The following is a 17,653-nucleotide window of genomic DNA, read 5'->3' as shown; positions in this document are numbered from 1 at the left end:
ACTATGAATACGTAAATCACTGATATCGATGTGTCCAATTTCGATCATCATAGTTGTATCACTGTTTGGGCTGGCTTTCTATGTACCGTGATCGTAATCAACCATTGGGGAAAGGCCATAATACTTTTATTTTGTTTTATTCTTCTATTTTTTGATTCGTTCGGAAAACCACGTCATCACGTATTGTGATAGAATTACATATTATTATCTTGTCGCTGGCAAGTATCACGTATTCAGACTTTGAATTAATCTTTTATTTGACCAAAAATCAAATTACAATGCTTAAGTGTAACATTATAAAATAAAATTAATTATTTTCTTTAATTATACCGTAAGGCTTTTCTCTCTAAGAATAACTTTCCTCAGCACCTAGTGAAGAAGTGGCTTAAACACGGCTCCAGGGGTAAGCCAATGATGTTGGGCGTGGTTACAAATTCTGAATTAACTAATGGATACATATTGAACATTAAATTAATGATAACTTTAGATGCCTTTAAATTTTAATTTTATAAGCCATGGAGAAAGATGATAAGATTCTTCACATTTAAAAAGAGTTGGAAGAGGACCAATAATATATTCTTTATAACATTTTAATGGTAATTTTAAAATAAAAATTATCGAATTTCTACTTCAAAATAAATACATTTATTAATTTAATAACAATAAACAATAAATTTAGATTTATTTTAGTTTAAATTTATAAACAAATTAGCCAGATTTAAAAGATCTTCAAATATTTTTTTACCTCTTGAAAATGAATGAGAAATAGACATTGAGTAATTAAATATTTTAATTCAAGATATTTATAATCAATATAAATCTATTTTAATCTTTTAGAAATAGACATCGAGTAATTATCCAATTTCTACTTCAAAATAAATACATGTATTAACTTAATAACAATAGACAATAAATTTAGATTTATTTTAGTTTAAATTTATAAACGAATTAGCCAAATTTAAAAGTTTTCAAATATTTTTTTACCCCTTGAAAATGAATGAGAAATAGACATTGAGTAATTAAATATTTTAATTCAAGATATTTATAATCAACATAAATCTATTTTAATCTTTTATTCACAAATTATCTAACCTTATGATATCTTTCTTGAAAAAACGAGCCAAGGGTCTCACTAACATAGTCAAAAGTGACAGAATACCAAAGATAGGGTCTCACTAACATAGTCAAAAGTGACAGAATACCAAAGATCAAATTCATTGTGAACTACACTGCCCTCCCTTTGAGCCCTCCCTTTGAGCGTTGGCTGACTTGAGTCCCTGAGAAATTGAACAAGGCCAGCGGTTAAAGAGAACATAGACTTCCAAAACATACTAGGGTCTCTTGTAATGGTTGAAGTCTCCACTCTATCAGCAACCTCCCTCAATCTCTTCCTCATTTAGATTTGGATTTGGATTTGGATTTTGATTGTTGGGAATGGGAACAATATCGTAGCACAACACTTCTAGAACATGGCCTCTCTGGATTGTATGGATCTTTGAATCTTTGGGGAGATTTAAAGTGAAAGGCGATAATTCTTGGCACACAAGTCTTAGTAGATTGCATAGCCTCTCCTCTGCTCTGGCTTCACAACCCAACTTCAACTCCAAAATCTTTTGCAAAAGAAATAACGACAACTGATTTTCGAGCATGAACAAATCTCTGACAATGGATTTGTGCGCAGTGTTGGTGCCAGTCGAATCAAAGACTCATCCAAGTTGCCTGACGTCTGCATCTGAGATTTGGTCTGCACGTCTCACATAAAACTGCAGGCATTCGACAAGGAAGACGACGTCTGGAGCCATGATCCATGACAAGGTTGCTTCCTAGTATTCAATGAGCTATGAGCTCCAGATTCGCGAGTCATGCTTCATAAACTCCTCCACAACGACGGACTTGAACTTTTGACCGTTGAGTCTTTTCTAAAATCTGTGAGAAACTTTCTCGTTGGGAACTATTTCTTGTTGTTGTAGGTCCATACCTTGCTTGATTCGAATAACAAACCCATTCTCATCGATTTTAACTTCAGCCTCAGATTTGGATTCCATGTTTCCTAGTCGAATATTATAGAAAATAAAGAAGAAAATATGGGAAATATCAGTAACAGTTTGGGAGTATAGAGGCCGGAGGTAATGGGTACTGCAAAGTTCCCTTCCCTGATAGAAACTTAGCATTGTACCTGGTAATGTCAAAATAGTTAACATGGCATTGTGTTTGGTTCTTTTCCCGTCATTTTCTTGGGCTCATCCCGGTCAATTTACATTGAATAAACTAGACTTATGTCTGACTCCCTTTGGGATGTGAGCCATCGCCTAGTGAAGGAGTCACTTTGACTAAAGAAGAAGTCTCTCACTCAAGTTAGTGAAGAAAGAAAGTGATAAATTTGTTAAGGGTTTATCCATGTCAAAAATGGGGGAAAATAAGTTCAATTCTCTGCTTTTGGAGAAGCACTAGTATAGAGGTGTCTAAGTAGGGGGGCATATAGGTACTTGTTGAATATCTCTCAAGAAGGAGCGATCAAGGAGTCTTTCAAGTGTGGAAATTTGAGTCATTTTAGACTAATTGCTACTAATTGGAAGTTGTGTGAATAATTGTGGTTGTGTACGATTTTTCATTACATAAGTCATGGGAAGGCTCCCCCTTTGAAACATAAGGGAAAAAATTGATCCTTATCAATATTATTTTGAATTCGTGAAGTAAACCTACTCCCTAGCTAATATTACTTTGAATTCATGAAGTAAACCTACTCCCTAGCTCCCTAGAAAACTGTTAGCTTTAACTTGTTAGCTAATATTACTTTGAATTCATGAAGTAAACCTACTCCCTAGCTCCCTAGAAAACTGTTAGTTTTAACCTGATAGTCAACTCCAAAAAGTCCTTTCAATGCCTTCCTTCTTACACGGAACTTTAATGAGCACGAAATCCACATCAAAGAAGTGGAGATGCATTCAAATGGTCATTAGAAGAGATGCCAAATTATCTTGCTAAGATAGTAAGAGACCTTTTTGTGCATATAGAGCAAGAATAAGAGGATAAAAAATAGGTAAATAATTAGTTGTTGTGGAAATTTGCATAAATAAATAAACAATTGAAAGGAAAATAATATACAATGGAAGCATAGATTCCAATGAGAGAACTCATGGATCAAGGAATTCACCCTCTGATTCCACTTCCTTAAGAGTCATCATAGAGTTATCATAATTTGATAAAAAGGTAGAAATACCCACTAATAATCTTCAATGAATATGAAATAAAGCAAAATTGCTAACATTTGATGCAAAGATGAGAATGAGGCAAGAATTTGAAGCATGGTTAACAAGAAGCCAAAAGGAAAGATTGGAAATATATAATTGGCTGGGAATACCTCATTGTCATGGGAACATAATCGACAAGGGAAGAAGCATAGACAAAGAAAAGGAACCTAGAAACAATTTGAAAGGTACCTTGATAAAAGATATTGATTTTATTCTTATTATATGAAAAAAGTCAATGAGTTTCATGACCTAAATAAGGGAACCATGACAGTAAGTAAATATGAATGTAAGTTCATGAAGCTTCTAAAGTATGTCTCATTTATCAAGGATGGACAATTTAAGTCAGTTGTTTTCTCAACAAACTGTAGATTCTAATAAAAAATGAGATTCAAGTCATGGAGCCAAATAAATTAGAGGAAACAATGTGACTTAAGACTAGTGAGGAGGCCAACATGATTTCCATAAGAGATGGATGGATAAAAAGAGATAAGGGCAAGAAAAGAGGAAGAAAGAGTATAATCATTTCTTCTTTAAGGGTAACAATAATACTTCTCAAACCCACCAACTCAGAATCAAACTTATGATACAATGCAACCTCCAACTAAGAGAAAGCTAGTGAATGTGTAGCTTTTTCTGTGTGGGAAGTGCATTATGTAGTCCTAGTGTTAAGTTGTACTTGTAATAGCACCCATCACCCTAAATATTCCACACAATCCATGTTCCCAACAGACGACGAGAGTAGTACGCCAGACCACAAGAGAAGGTCCCCATCACCGAATACTTGAAAGAAAGAGAAGGCCTTTTAGCCACCACCACCACCAGAAGAGATTAAGCCAAGATCTTACCATATGATCTGCTTGAGTTCCCAAGTTTCCACTAGACTTGAGAGAATTAGTTCAACAAAGCCATGTGAATGAAATTTTATTATGTTGTTGGCCGGATGGAGGGGAGGTGATACTTAGCAAGCACCCATTCCCCAAACTCACCCATTCCAAGTTGCCAACAGATGAAAGAAGAGATGTTTTCCAGATGAGAGAAGAGATGTCCCCCATCGTTCCCAACTGATTAGAGAGGGAAGTACTTACCAACAAACAAGTGAGGTTACCACCAACGAGCCAACAAACAAGCTTGTCTGCCCGAATTCTCCTAGCAAGCATCAATCAATAGCAATAGTGAAGAATCTGTAATGGATTCCAACCTTTTTGTTAATAATTAATTTAATGTATGTTTAATCTCTTCTGATTTTAATATATGTCTAATATGTTATACTTGGTTTACTAGCTTCAGTTTCAGAATCTGTGTTTATACTTAACTCCTATTTTTAAACTAGCTCCTATTAGGATAAATTTTATCCTAGGATTTTCTTAAAAGAAGGTTCATTAAAATGTCAATTTAAATTCGATTGCCTAGGGCTCCAACTTCCCAGTTGTAATTTTAAATGGATGTATTTGTTAATAGAATTTATAATCAATTCTTTACATGAATCGATTCCAATAACATATTTGAGTGGATTGATTTTGATGATAGATTTTATACTCTTTAGAAATATACCTGAATACTAGCCAGGTATTAATAATTAATACCTGTTGCTCATTAATTCCTGTGCTCCAGTTGTTATCCAAAAGGATTACGATTAATATATTAATTAAGGGACATGACATATAGCACTGTGATGATCTATGAGTAATGTTCCTTGCTCTAATTCCACTCCTTTGTTGGCTTGGACATCTGCCAATTGATTATTTGCTCTTTTAACATGAAAGATTTTGAACTCTTCTAATTTTCTAAGGAGATACATTATCCTTATGATTAATGGAGAGGTTTCCAAATCAAGAAGGCCTTCATTTCTAGAAAGACTTATACATTTTTGGATAACCATCATTGAATCACCTACGATGATCAAATTCCTAATGCCTTTAGAGATGCTAATCTTCAGGCCTTACCAGAGTGATAATACTTTAGCTTGATTATTCATGGCTTTCCCAAGTCCCTAGGCGAAATTTATTTCATATTTTTCTTCAAGGTCTATAAGCACCTCTCCCGCTCCAGCCTCCCCGAATAAAAATAACGTATATAAGAATAACATATATTTTAATTTAACTATATTTAAACTAAGTTGATTTAACTATTTCAATTTAACTATATTTTAATCTAATACCACACATCCATATTTTTCCATGAGAGCCTTTCTAGAAGGTAGTTGTACCTTTTGTCGAAAAAAATATAAATTTTCCTTACAAAACTATGCAAATTAAAATGAACAAATATGAGATTAAAGTTTATAAAAAAAACCATCCACAAATAGAGTTCTTATTATCTCCGAAGATAATGCAATCATGAAGTATCTTGCTATTTTAATTGTAATTTTATTAATATAAAGTTGTATGTCTTTATTTTTTCTTACTCTAATCTAACTATATTTATACTAAGCGAAAATAGCCCTCATTTAAATGCGGAAGCTAGTTCATATTTTTAAAAGTTCAATAATTAAACTAAGTAGCAGGAAACACTATCTATGCAGCCTTGTTTCATTTTGAACTTTAATAACTAAAAATACAATCTAACAATCATGTATATTAAAAGAATCATAAAATCATTACCCTAACAAGCTCATTTATGAACAACAATGTGTAATTTCATATATATATATTTTTAAATATAAATATATATTAATAAGAAAATAATGTCGGATGGACATACAATTAATCTTAACATAATGACGTGTCATATTCACTCATTAACATGGAGTCTATTGGAAGGTGGAAATTCGTTGGATTCGCTCTACCATTTAGAAAGAAGAAAGAAAGAAATTATTTTTACGTCCATGAGGTTAAAGATAGACTATGGGATAGATTACTTCTTCATCTGCTTGATGTATTCGGTCCTTTTTCCGTGAAGCTTCAAAATGAATGCTCCAGCTTCTTGACAAACCCCTCGCTAAATAGATTATCCCAAGAGCTAGCTACCAGCATATCTGCATAACTTTCCTTGTTATCTTTGAAGGCCTCACATTCTAAAATGAAATGTTTTTCTATTTCCACTTTTCCGAAAGAACAAAAAATGAATACTCTTTCCTCCCACACTTCCTTTGGCCTTTTCCAGCGCCCTGTTTCACAGCGGAGTTGATGAGAATTAGTCCTTAACTGAGCAATAAGAATTTTGGCTCTCTAAGAGATATTGGCCTCTATGCATGCTTTTGGTTGATGACTATGAGTGGGATTAAACACTTCAATATAGTATTTTTTCTTTCTTCCTAGCTCCTTATCCCAAGTACGCTTGTGGAACTTTTCCATAACGAAAACTTTTATCTCTTTCATGTTTATGGGACACTTGTTCAAGCAAATACCCCATTTACTAAACCATTTGTTATTTTTCTGCATCCAAGTTTTTTTCTCTTGCACAATCTATCATTAAAGACAACCTTAGGCCATCTACCCTCTTCCATTTGCTCAATTTTTTTAAAATACCTTATGAATTGCACCATAGCAATTGCTTCAATAGGAGCAGTCCATCTTCATTTAACAAGATATCATAAGGAATTGCACTTTTAATCTCAAATTTGTTTGTAATCAAACACTACTGAATTTTCTCAATTTGTCTCCACTGCATGTCGGATGTACTGCTAACCCATAGTTCACAACCATAGAGTATCACCGAAATCACTAGAAGCCCAAAAAGAGTTTGAGTGGTTTTCCAGTCCCATAACTCTACCTCTCTACACCTATTTTGAAAAGCATACAATGCTTTCCAACCCCCCAAAATTCTTTTCTTTCTACAACCATTCCAGCTTATATTTTTGTTGAAGTCAATTCCGAGGTATTTGTAATATGCAACTTCTTCCAGAATGTTGCCTTCAAAGTAGAACTTATGTTGGTTATGGTTTCTTTTCTTAGAGAAGACCAATACTTTCGTTTTGCTAATATTGACTTGCATCCCCACACTTCTACAAAAATGCTCAAGTGATAGTAAGTGCTCTTGCAAACCAAAAGCCGATTTAGCAATCAGAATAAGGTCATCTGCATACAAATGAAGCCTTATAACAAACTTGCCCAAATAAGTACCATCACCCCCTTGATAATTTAACCACTCCTCAAGCTTGTTGATATATAAACAAAAAAGGGTAGGAGACAATGGGCAACCTTGCTTGACCCCAATATCACTTTTAAAGCTTTCATAAATGCCCGCTGAAGTTCTAATTTTGACTTTCACCTCTTCATACAGCCTATGCACAACTGCTCTCAAATGTTTAGGAACCCCAAGTTCCTCCATTCTGTGCCAAAGCTTATCCGTAGGAACCGAGTCAAACGCTTTTATGAAATCAACAAAGCAACAAAAGACTTCTTCCTTTTTCTCCCAAAATTTTTCAATGACGTGCCTTAAAGTTATACAATTATTCACTGTGGAATGTTTAGGTCTAAAACCTGCTTGCCCTTTAGCATGCTTATCTCAACCATTTAGACTTTGTAATATTATTTCCAATTTGTATCTTTTTCGGTTGGAGCTCCTTCCAAAATAATTTGGGATTGCTTTTCCCAAGGAAGATTAGTTCTTCCCTCTTTGAAACCATGAAATCAACCTTTTTCTTGCTTAATAATTGCTTGTAAGCTTTGAGATTTATGTTATCCTTGTTTGACTCTTTCCACATTTTCCTTGCCTTTTTGCATTCCCCATCAAACCAAGCATTAACTAAAAAGCAGTTTGTTTCAGACTTCTTAATTTTTGCTCTTTTTCACTTTGCAAGTGCACATTGAATTAAATGTGTTAATTCATGACTATGAGGGCTATGAATTGTAATTTTCTCCTTCTCGAAGAGCCTCTCTAGCGTCATTTTGAAGGTGTTACAATTTTTTGGGGTCGAAAGAATTCTACCTTGTGGGGGATTTTGTTGGGCGTGCTGAGTTTTTGACTCTAATTTTTCCTTTCCAATCCAAGAGAAACATAAATGAATTGGCTTGTGATCTGATTTCAAGTCCCATAGCTGATCTCCATTGAAAACTTCCTCCATTTTCTCACACAAACCATGCGAGCAAATTACATAATCTACCACACTTGCTCCATTGTAAGTATTGCAAGTGAAATTACTAGACTTTGCCCATCTAATCAAGCCATTACAAATGACTAAATCAAAGGCCCCACATAGAGTAAGCAATTGTTCACCAAAGAGATTGCAGCCCTTGTCCTCTGAAATTCTTTCCCACTGATGATTACTTTCTTCTTTAAGCCAAATAGGGTCACAATCATCTTTACAACAAAGATTGCTAGCTTGCTCACTTTCCAGTCCTAGCATTGAAATCACCCACTATAAGGACTTCACCTAGCTGCAAATATGGTGCAATATTCGCTTTTAAGGCTGCAAATGGATCTTTATGGTCAAGCCCTCTACCTTTGTAGATTTTTGAAACCTACGACGCAAAATAGCATGCTACAATTCTGATGTGGTTTCCATTTTCTGATATTTTTAAACCAAATGAATTTCTTATTTGAGCCTTATTTTTCTAACTGAATGAGACAACCTTCTTTCTCCCTTACTAAAACCATGATACCTTCTTTCTCCCTTACTTTTTATAACATGGAAGTTTACTTTACCAAAGTAAAACTTTTGTTTTTACACAATACGAACTAAATGCAACTCATCTTTATAGATTTAAAACACAAGTATGGTAAAATCATTATTTTTTACGCTTTAGTAATTGTATTTCTTTTTATCTATTTCTTTTGATATATATTGATATCTTTTAAACCATTCAGGATGTTAATAAACCCTAATTTTTATTACTTTCATTTAAGTTAAACAATTATTTTGTTATTTTTATTTTTTATATATGAAAATGACTATCTTCTTTGTTGCCACACATTGCTATACTTAGCCAAATTCTTTCTTGATACTATAAGAATAACTCTAATGTCATTCAGTGTATAATCCTAATAGATTGTAAATGTCTTATTATTTTTATTTATATTAATTCATTTTAAGCATATTAAACATTATATACAATGAGAGTATATATATTTCTAATAATATTGACATTTAATTTATAACCTTTGCGGATTGTAAATGTTTTGTCATTTTTATTTATATTGACTCATTTTAAGCATATTAAACATTATATATAATGAGATTATATATATTTCTAACAATATTGAATTTTTATTAGTCAATGAAAATTCAAGAAAGGAAATTAATGTTACAATAATTTCTGTGATCAATTACTTTTCGCATAAGAGGCAGGTACAAAGTAGCAACCCTGCATATTACACTTGTTTATACTGAGGGGACGAGGTCCTATTTTATTATCAGTTTGGTGCCAATCGATAGGAGGAGTTTCTCCGTATTTCGAGTGAGAGCTCTGCTATGCTCATCAAGAAAGATTGATGAGCTATTGATTGGATTGCTCCGTGGTTTTGTATTTGTAGCTAATTGTGTGTTTAAATATACCATCAAACTAAGATGAATCTAGACTAGTTTAATTTCCCCCTTAAATAGGTTATATTCTACATGAATACCATGAATAAATAGGATGAGTTATTTTTTTATTATTTAATTTTTATAAGGTTATTTTAATTTTATTTTCATAGAGTTAAAATGTTTACATATATTACGTTACATTAAGTTACACATCTCTACCATATTTTAATTTTATTTTTACCAACTTAAAATGTTTACATTATATTATATTACACTTATAGCAAGCTAGACTTGAGAGCACCTCTCATCCAAATAAAAAATCAGTAATTTATTTAAAAAAAACATTATATTCAAAATTTAGAGTCTAAAAACTACAACACTCAATTAACTATTTTACTTTAGTTATTAGTTAATTTAATTTTCATGTTTATTTAATACATAATGAAAAAACAATTTATCTCATAGACTATCTTTAGCCTCATAAACATTAAAATATTTTTCTTATATTTAATTGAGTCAAAATATTAAACAAAACATTACAAATCTACGCTGAAAAACACAATAAATAAATAAAATGAAGAAACAATGACCGATATTATCTTAAAAAAAACCAAACTTTTCTTTCAACTTATTATAAAACTTGCATATAACCGGCAAGCCACTGGACTTAAATACAATTTAGTCCAAAATTAAGTCAAGCAATTGAATCTTGCAAATCCTTAAACCCCTACTCAAAAGTGTCTCACACACATGAAACTTTCACATCTATCAAGTTTCTCACGAAAATGACCATGTCGCATCAAAATTTCTAAGTTCTGAGCGCACACTTTGTGTCTCACACACATGAAAATTTCACATCTATCAAGTTTCTGACGAAAATGACCATGTCGCATCAAAATATCTAAGTTCTGAGCGCACACTTTGTCTTGCAGAAGAGCGCACACTTTGTTTTGCAGAATTCCGCCTGTGGCCAGTTTTTTTTTTTTCAACTGAAAAGATACTTTTCGTTATTCTCCTAAATCAAAAAAATACATTTGGCTGTTAGAGGGACTGATATTTCACCCCATATTGTGAATCGCGCACTGCAGTTCTGCAAAAACTTACATTCTTTGAGCCCTGTCTGAGACCTATAATTACTCTTCTATATGATCCCATACCAGCGAACGCGAACTTTCGAATACGCCAAATTCAGCCTCGGGATTGGCAAAAAGATGGCGCCTTCCTATTATGTGTCATATGCAAAGCGATTGCAACCTTATCTCTAAATTTGAATATAGCTGACCATTTCACAGCATCACCTCATTTGGTGGGAGGGAGGAAGAAGGAAAAAGCTCTAGGGGTAAATGCATACGTGATTTTGCAAAGACAAAAGGTTTCCATCAATTAAGGGGTTAGGTTGCCCGACGGCAATGCAGGCATCTGGTCTCTTCAATGGCAGATATCAGTGCTTATTTAAACCAAAGGTTTGTTATCCCATTCAGTCCAAGGAGCACAGAATCAGCATTAACTGCAAAGGCTTGAAGGAATCGAAGGGATTCGGTAGTGGGGCTGGGAAAAACATGGGTTCGAATCCCGCAAAGAAGGCAGCATCCGTAGGCGGGAAGCCGAGGAGGGCGGTCACTGTCAAGGAGGGCTCCGCTCACGTCAAGAAAATTTTGAAGGAAGTAGAGAAGGTTCAATTCTTTTCCTCTCTGAGATTTTTATTACTGCCTGTGCTGTATGCTTTGACATGGATGGTTTTAACTTTTATTCAATAATGTAGGAATATTTTCTTTTGCTTAGTATTATATTGCAGAGAAGTTGATATTGATGATTTTAATGACGAACTGAACAGTGGAATATCATGAAAATTTAACAGATCAGATGGTCTCAGAGCGGTTTTCGGTCTTGTGAATAGTTGAGATAACAACCAAGCGAGAAAGTCTTCAGGAAGAGTTGTAGGAGATAATCCAAACAAACCCAAGAGAATGAAGACTCGAAGAAGGAATTTAAGTGCTTGGAAAAGGAAAACAAAGGCCTGCAAACCAAGTGGGGCAGCCATACAAAATTCCTCATTGAAGTTATGGAAAATGTTGAAAAGTGCACAAAACAGCCCTCAGAAAATGCAGGATCCATTCTATTCAAAATGAACTAGCTTGAGGTAGAAAATGACCAAGCTATGGAGAAGTTACAAAAATATTTGGTCATAGACCGTTGACGAAGTAAAGAGAGAAGCACATTCTTCCATCTCTAGAAAATAAGCACTAGCAATATGGTAACCGCTCTAGAACTCGACACTACTTCCTTTGAGCAAACTACAAATACCTTCAATAGCGTTGAGTTGCATACTAAAGGCATTTTCTTTAAATTAATGAGGAAAATGTGCTACAAAGGTTTAGACCCTGTCAGGGATGGACAAGGCATAATAAACCCCATTGTGGTTAAGCCAAGGCCACCATCTATTGGCCTTGGTTATATTGGAGGCACATGGAAGGAGGAGAATGCTCCATGATAACACAAGTCTTCCAAAGAGAAGAAAAGTCCACCTCTATCACACCACAATAAAGCTTAAAGAAGTCAACAACACTATCAAAACCACTTGCATGGAAACCAAGAGGGCCCAAGATGAAGGTGTTGAATTTGTAACTATGGCCAGTCTTCATAATGTATATTTGGCCACTTGATGTGCTTATATTGATTATTGTAAATCATATTTTAAATGCTAGAGTGAAGAAAAGTTATTTTGAGTCAAAGTACCATTGTGACTTCTAAAAGAAGAAAATTTGAATTTTTAAATTGTAATTTTTGACTCCAAAAATTGTTAAATCGGCCTCCCTCCAAGTCAAGTCGGCCTAGGGCAAAGGACACACCCATTCAACCTAGTAGATCACTATATAAAGGCAGCTCGACCTCATTCCTCCACCACCAATTCACACTTCCTCAAGAAGACATTTTCTGGGCATCTCAGCAAAGATCAAGAAGGACAAGGAGGACAAAAAAGAAGACGAATTGCATATCCTTCTCTCTCTCTCTCAAGCTCACACGTGTGGATAGATTCTCTTTCTTCTAGTTCGCATTTTTTCTGGGCAATTCTGTTGCAGTGGGCCGAAATTCTAGGGTAACTGAAACTATAGGAGGGCTGAAATTTTGGGTCAGATCAGGTAGAGAGAAATTTTGGATCGGATTGGGAGGCTTGACTTGGAGGGGTTGACCAAGTTTGACCATAGGTTTAGGTGTGTCTCTTGTTGAGCAGAAAAAATTCTCTATTGAAAAGGTTGTTGGGTTTTTTCCCTTAGTGAATTTACCCAGGGTAAATCTTGTCTTCTCTTTGTGCATTGTGATCTCTACTGTTCTATTGTTTTTGTATGGTTGAATTTCTGATGTATAATTGCTGAATGATATGTTGGAATAATTTAAAAGAAGATCAACATCAAAATTAATTATCAATATTTCAAAAATATTGTGCTAGTCTATATTGCACTTAGAAAATCAACATGGTATCAGAGCTTTGGTGAAGGAAGAAACACTGAGATCACCTTTGAAGAAACCCTACATTGAGATCACTACTATTGAAGTCCTCCTTGATTTACATCCATGGCTTCTTCTATGAAATATGAGAACAAGTTGGAAGGAGCCTCAAACTTCAGAGCTTGGAAACTTAGAAATGATCTTATTTTTGCAAAGAACAAGGCTTTGGATATTGTGACAGGGAATGTTGTGTAACCAACAGATGCTATAGGAAAGAAGAAGTTTGAAGATGACATCACTGCCATGAGTCTTATTGTGGACTGCATTAGAGATCATCTCATTCCCTATATTGCAAAGCTTGACACTTCCAAGAAGATGTAAGATTCCCTAACCAATCTATTCACCATCAAGAATGTGAAATTTCCACAATTGCAATAAACTGGAATTTAATCTTCTATCTATTGGAGATTATTTATCTTTTGTAATTTATTTTATGACAAATAACGATTAAATCACTATTGCAATCTTCACAAATAAAACGTTGCAGAAGGTTGTTAAAATTGGCAAGTAGGGCCGAATTCCACCCTAGGACAACTCATATGATGGAGGTGATTAGTGCATTGGATTCCTTTTTCGGAGAGGTACAATTTTGATATAAAGATCATCTCATTTTGACAAGCAGAAATGGAATTATGAATTTATTTCTCTTATGGAAAAATTGTCAAGGTTGACTCCAGTGAAATGTAGGCTCATGAAGTCCAACAGATGTGTCTTTTCACTCTCAACGAAGTGTATAAATAGGAGAGACCTTTTCCTCATTTGGACACCATCTTCTCTCTCTTGATTGGGTCGTACAACATTGGAGGCATCTCTTCTTCTTCGCACGTGTGGCAACTCCCTTTCTCTCTCTACTTCGCACATGTGGTAGGAGGCCGAGTTTTTTTGGGCACAACAGATCGCAGATTTTAGAGCGTTGACCAGGGGTGTTTGACCAACGTTGACCTCCGTATTTGGGTCAAAATTCCGATTTCTTTAGGCTGCATTTATTGGCACAAAAAGTGAGGTGTTTGGGGATAGTTTGACCATCGTTGACTTCAGGTTGACTTTTGTTTTGACCACAGAAAATTACAGCAGACATTCTCTCTCCTTTGACTAGGTTTGACCGAAGTATTGGAGCTGATTTGAAGGCCGAATTGGACTGCTGATTGGAGGATGTTTTGGGGAAGCTTTGACCACCGTTGACTTTCTGGTTAGGGCTGATTTGACTGCTGATTTGGTAGATCTATTTTGGGCTTATATTTGTACTCTCTCTCTGCTGAACTATTGAAGAATAATAAGAAGATTTGATCAAAGGGTTTCCCCACATTGGGGTTTGTCCCTGGCATCCGCCACATCTTGTGTCCTCTTGTCTTGGCTTGTCTTATGCATATGATTTTATGTTCTATCTGCATTTACTGTCAATGTTTATAAGTTTATGTGATTGCTATTGGATATAATTGGATTTGTCATTGGGCTGCTAAAGGAACATCGAAGTAAATTGTTTTAAGCATAAAACATACCATTGTTATTTGATATTAACATGGTATCAGAGCTAAGGTGAAAACAAAGCCCAAGCAAGAGTGAAGCAAAGCAATCACTAAAGGAAGCTGTTGGACATGGACTTGGAACTAGTCCCAATGACGACTACATCTTTCTTCAAAACTGAGGACAAGCTCAAGGACAAATCCGACTATCATGCATGGAAGATGATTTTGGATTTGACTTTGGAAGAGAATGATGCCATGGACTATGTCAAAGGAAGAATAACCGAGCCTCCTTCAAGTGCATCCGCTGCTGTTCAAACCAAGTACAAGAAAGGTGAGACAAAAGCTAAGAAGATTATTGTTGATTCTATTCATAAGCCTTTGGTTGCATATATTTCTGATTTGGAAACATCTAAGGAGATGTATGAAAGGCTGGTTGGGATGTTCAAAGTGAACAATGCAAATCAAATTCTCTTTCTCAAGAACAAGTTGAAAGACATCAAGATGGATAGAGGAGAATCCATCCAATCCTACTTCATGAGGATCACCGAGATCAAGAATGATCTCCTATCTATTGGAGAAGTCATTGGTGACCGAGAACTCTCTCTTATTGCACTTGGGGGCCTTACAAGAGATTGGGATGTGTTCAACACCACCATTCTCAACAATGACAGGATTTCGGGATTTGAGGAACTATTGGCCAAATGCACTCAAGAAGAAATAAGGATGATGGAACGAGACAAGCCCTCAAATGGATACAATTCTATTTCCTTCTCCGCTCATTCTAGAAGAAGGAACAATGTTGGTCCAAGGAATCAAGGACAAGGAATCAAGCCGGGATTCAAAGAATGAAGAAAAGGGAGGTGCTTCAATTGTAACAAGTTTGGCCACTTCACTAGAGAGTGTCCTCACAAGAAGGATACTCCAAGAGATGATGACAATAATAATAACAACAACTTCAAGGGCAATGGCAATCAAAGGAACAATAGGTTCAATAACAAAGGAAAGAGGAATGCTCCTGCTGCTCGAAATGGAGGTGGTCGTCCTCCCAAGAAGTCGAGAAACTCCAGGTATGATGAAGCTAATGTTGTAAAGCAAAATGAATTTTATCTTATTTCTGCCCTCTCCACCGCCTCTCCTCCAGATACATTGGACCATTGGTTGATTGATAGTGGTGCCTCAAGGCACTTCACTAGGTATAAAGAAGCTCTCTCAAACTTGGTTGAGAAGAAGACAAATATGGAGATCATACTTGGGGATAATGCCACTTATCCTGTGAAAGGAATTGGGACCGTTACTCTTCACTTAAATCAAGGTCAAACCCTTCACCTACAAGAAGTGCTATATGTACCTGACTTGAAAAAGAACTTGGTTTCTATTTCTGCGATGGAAGACAAAGGTTTTAAGGTGTCATTCGTTGATGGGAAGGTTCGTCTTTGACTAAGTAACCCAAGAGATACATTCACTCTAGAATTCATGGTTGAAGGTCTCTCTCAAGTTGGAAGAAGTCCATTGGGAGTAATGATTTGTGACACCTCTCTTCAATCTAAATTATGGCACCAAAGATTTGCTCGCCATCATTTTGAAGCCTTACCTGACGTAAGGAAGATGGTCATAGGGATGCCCAAATTCAACTTGAATCATGAAGGTGTTTGTCAGGGATGTGAAGCTTGAAAACTTACAAAGGGACCATTCCCCTCAAGTGACTCAAACCACTGATATTCTTCAATTGATCCATTCTGATCTATTAGGTATGATGCCCGTTACATGTTTGGGTGGATATTTGTATTATGCTAATTTTGTGGATGACTTCTCTTGCAAGACACGGATCTATTTCTTAAAGAAGAAGAACGAAGTATTCAAATGGTTCCTTTCCTTCAAAGCCTTGGTCGAGAAGCAAACAGGGAAGAAGATCAAAGTTCTGAGGATTGATAATGGGACCGAATATGAGTCTAATGAATTCAAAGACTATTGTAGAGAAGCTAGCATTAAGAGGGAGACTACAACCGCTTATACTCCTGAACAAAATGGTGTTGTTGAAAGGAAGAATCGTACTATCATTGAAGCTACCCGAGCTATGCTTCATGATCAAGGTCTTTTGAAGTTCTTATGGGGAGAAGCTGCCAACACCGCTGTTTATGTCCAAAACTGATGCCCACATCAATCTTTGGACTTCAAGACACCTGAAGAAGTATTCGTCGATAAGAAACCTGATGTTTCTCATTTTAGAATTTTTGGATGTCCCATATGCTTTCATGTACCGAAAGAGAAAAGAAACAAACTAGATGCATTTGGGAAGAAAGGAACATTTATGGGCTACAGTGAAACTTCGAAGGCATATAGAATCTATGTGCCTGGTCAAAGGGAAGTGGAATTAAGTCATGATGTCACTTTCGATGAAGATTCTACACTTAGAAAGATTCGAGATCTTCCTATCTCTAGGAAGGCTAATGATGATGCTGATGCAGAAATGCAGGATGAATCTCGTCCGATGAACCGATGCCCGATGTTGAAGGTTCGATGGATACCATTGATCTGTTGATTTTTGGTAGCACCAGATGTGCTCTAAGTCTCAAATTTTGCATGGAGGCTTAGACACATGTATTCCACAATACCCGAAAATTGTTTTGGGAAATTCCACCCAGAGACAATTTTATTAAAATAATTAATTATTTTTAATGGGTCCCTAAGTCTAAACTTAGGAAATTAAAATAATTAATGGGTATTAATTTAAATTGTGGGTGTAACTTCTAGAAGAAGATGAAGATTGAGTCCAAATGATTAGAATCTAATTTGGGCCGTTGGTTCTCAACTGGAAGATTATAAGAACATCGAGGGGCATTTGGGAAACACACCAGAGGCAAATACTCAGTTACCTGAGTAAGATCGATTTTCTCACTGGTCGAAGTTCAGCAAGAGAAAATCGAATCAGAGGGAGAGTTGTAGGTGAGAAGGAGTGAGAGGGTATCAACATTAGTCGGGAGGTGAGGAGCAGAAGACACAGGGCAGAGGGAGGACATTGCAAA

The 17,653-nt window shown here is 35.5% G+C and overlaps 1 protein-coding gene across 3 annotated transcripts in view; it reads left to right on the top strand.

The window, feature by feature from the left end:
* Window positions 1-10,393: 10,393 nt before the first annotated feature.
* The window catches only part of LOC149261889 (uncharacterized), a 347,563-nt gene continuing 340,303 nt past the window's right edge, over window positions 10,394-17,653 (top strand). The window contains exon 1 of one of the 3 annotated variants that reach the window (XM_089422974.1): window positions 10,394-11,330. In XM_089422974.1, the coding sequence (XP_089279100.1) occupies window positions 11,067-11,330 (264 nt within the window). In that variant the 5' untranslated portion in view covers window positions 10,394-11,066. The remainder of the gene's footprint in view (window positions 11,331-17,653) is intronic. The other 2 variants (XM_089422969.1, XM_089422961.1) reach the window with 2 other exon arrangements.

The sequence above is a fragment of the Pinus tabuliformis genome, chromosome 6 (genome assembly GCF_031772625.1).
Source record: "Pinus tabuliformis cultivar Carrire ecotype Pingquan chromosome 6, CPIR1, whole genome shotgun sequence".
Taxonomy (NCBI): Eukaryota; Viridiplantae; Streptophyta; class Pinopsida; order Pinales; family Pinaceae; genus Pinus; species Pinus tabuliformis.
This window is presented reverse-complemented; position numbering and strand designations above follow the sequence as displayed.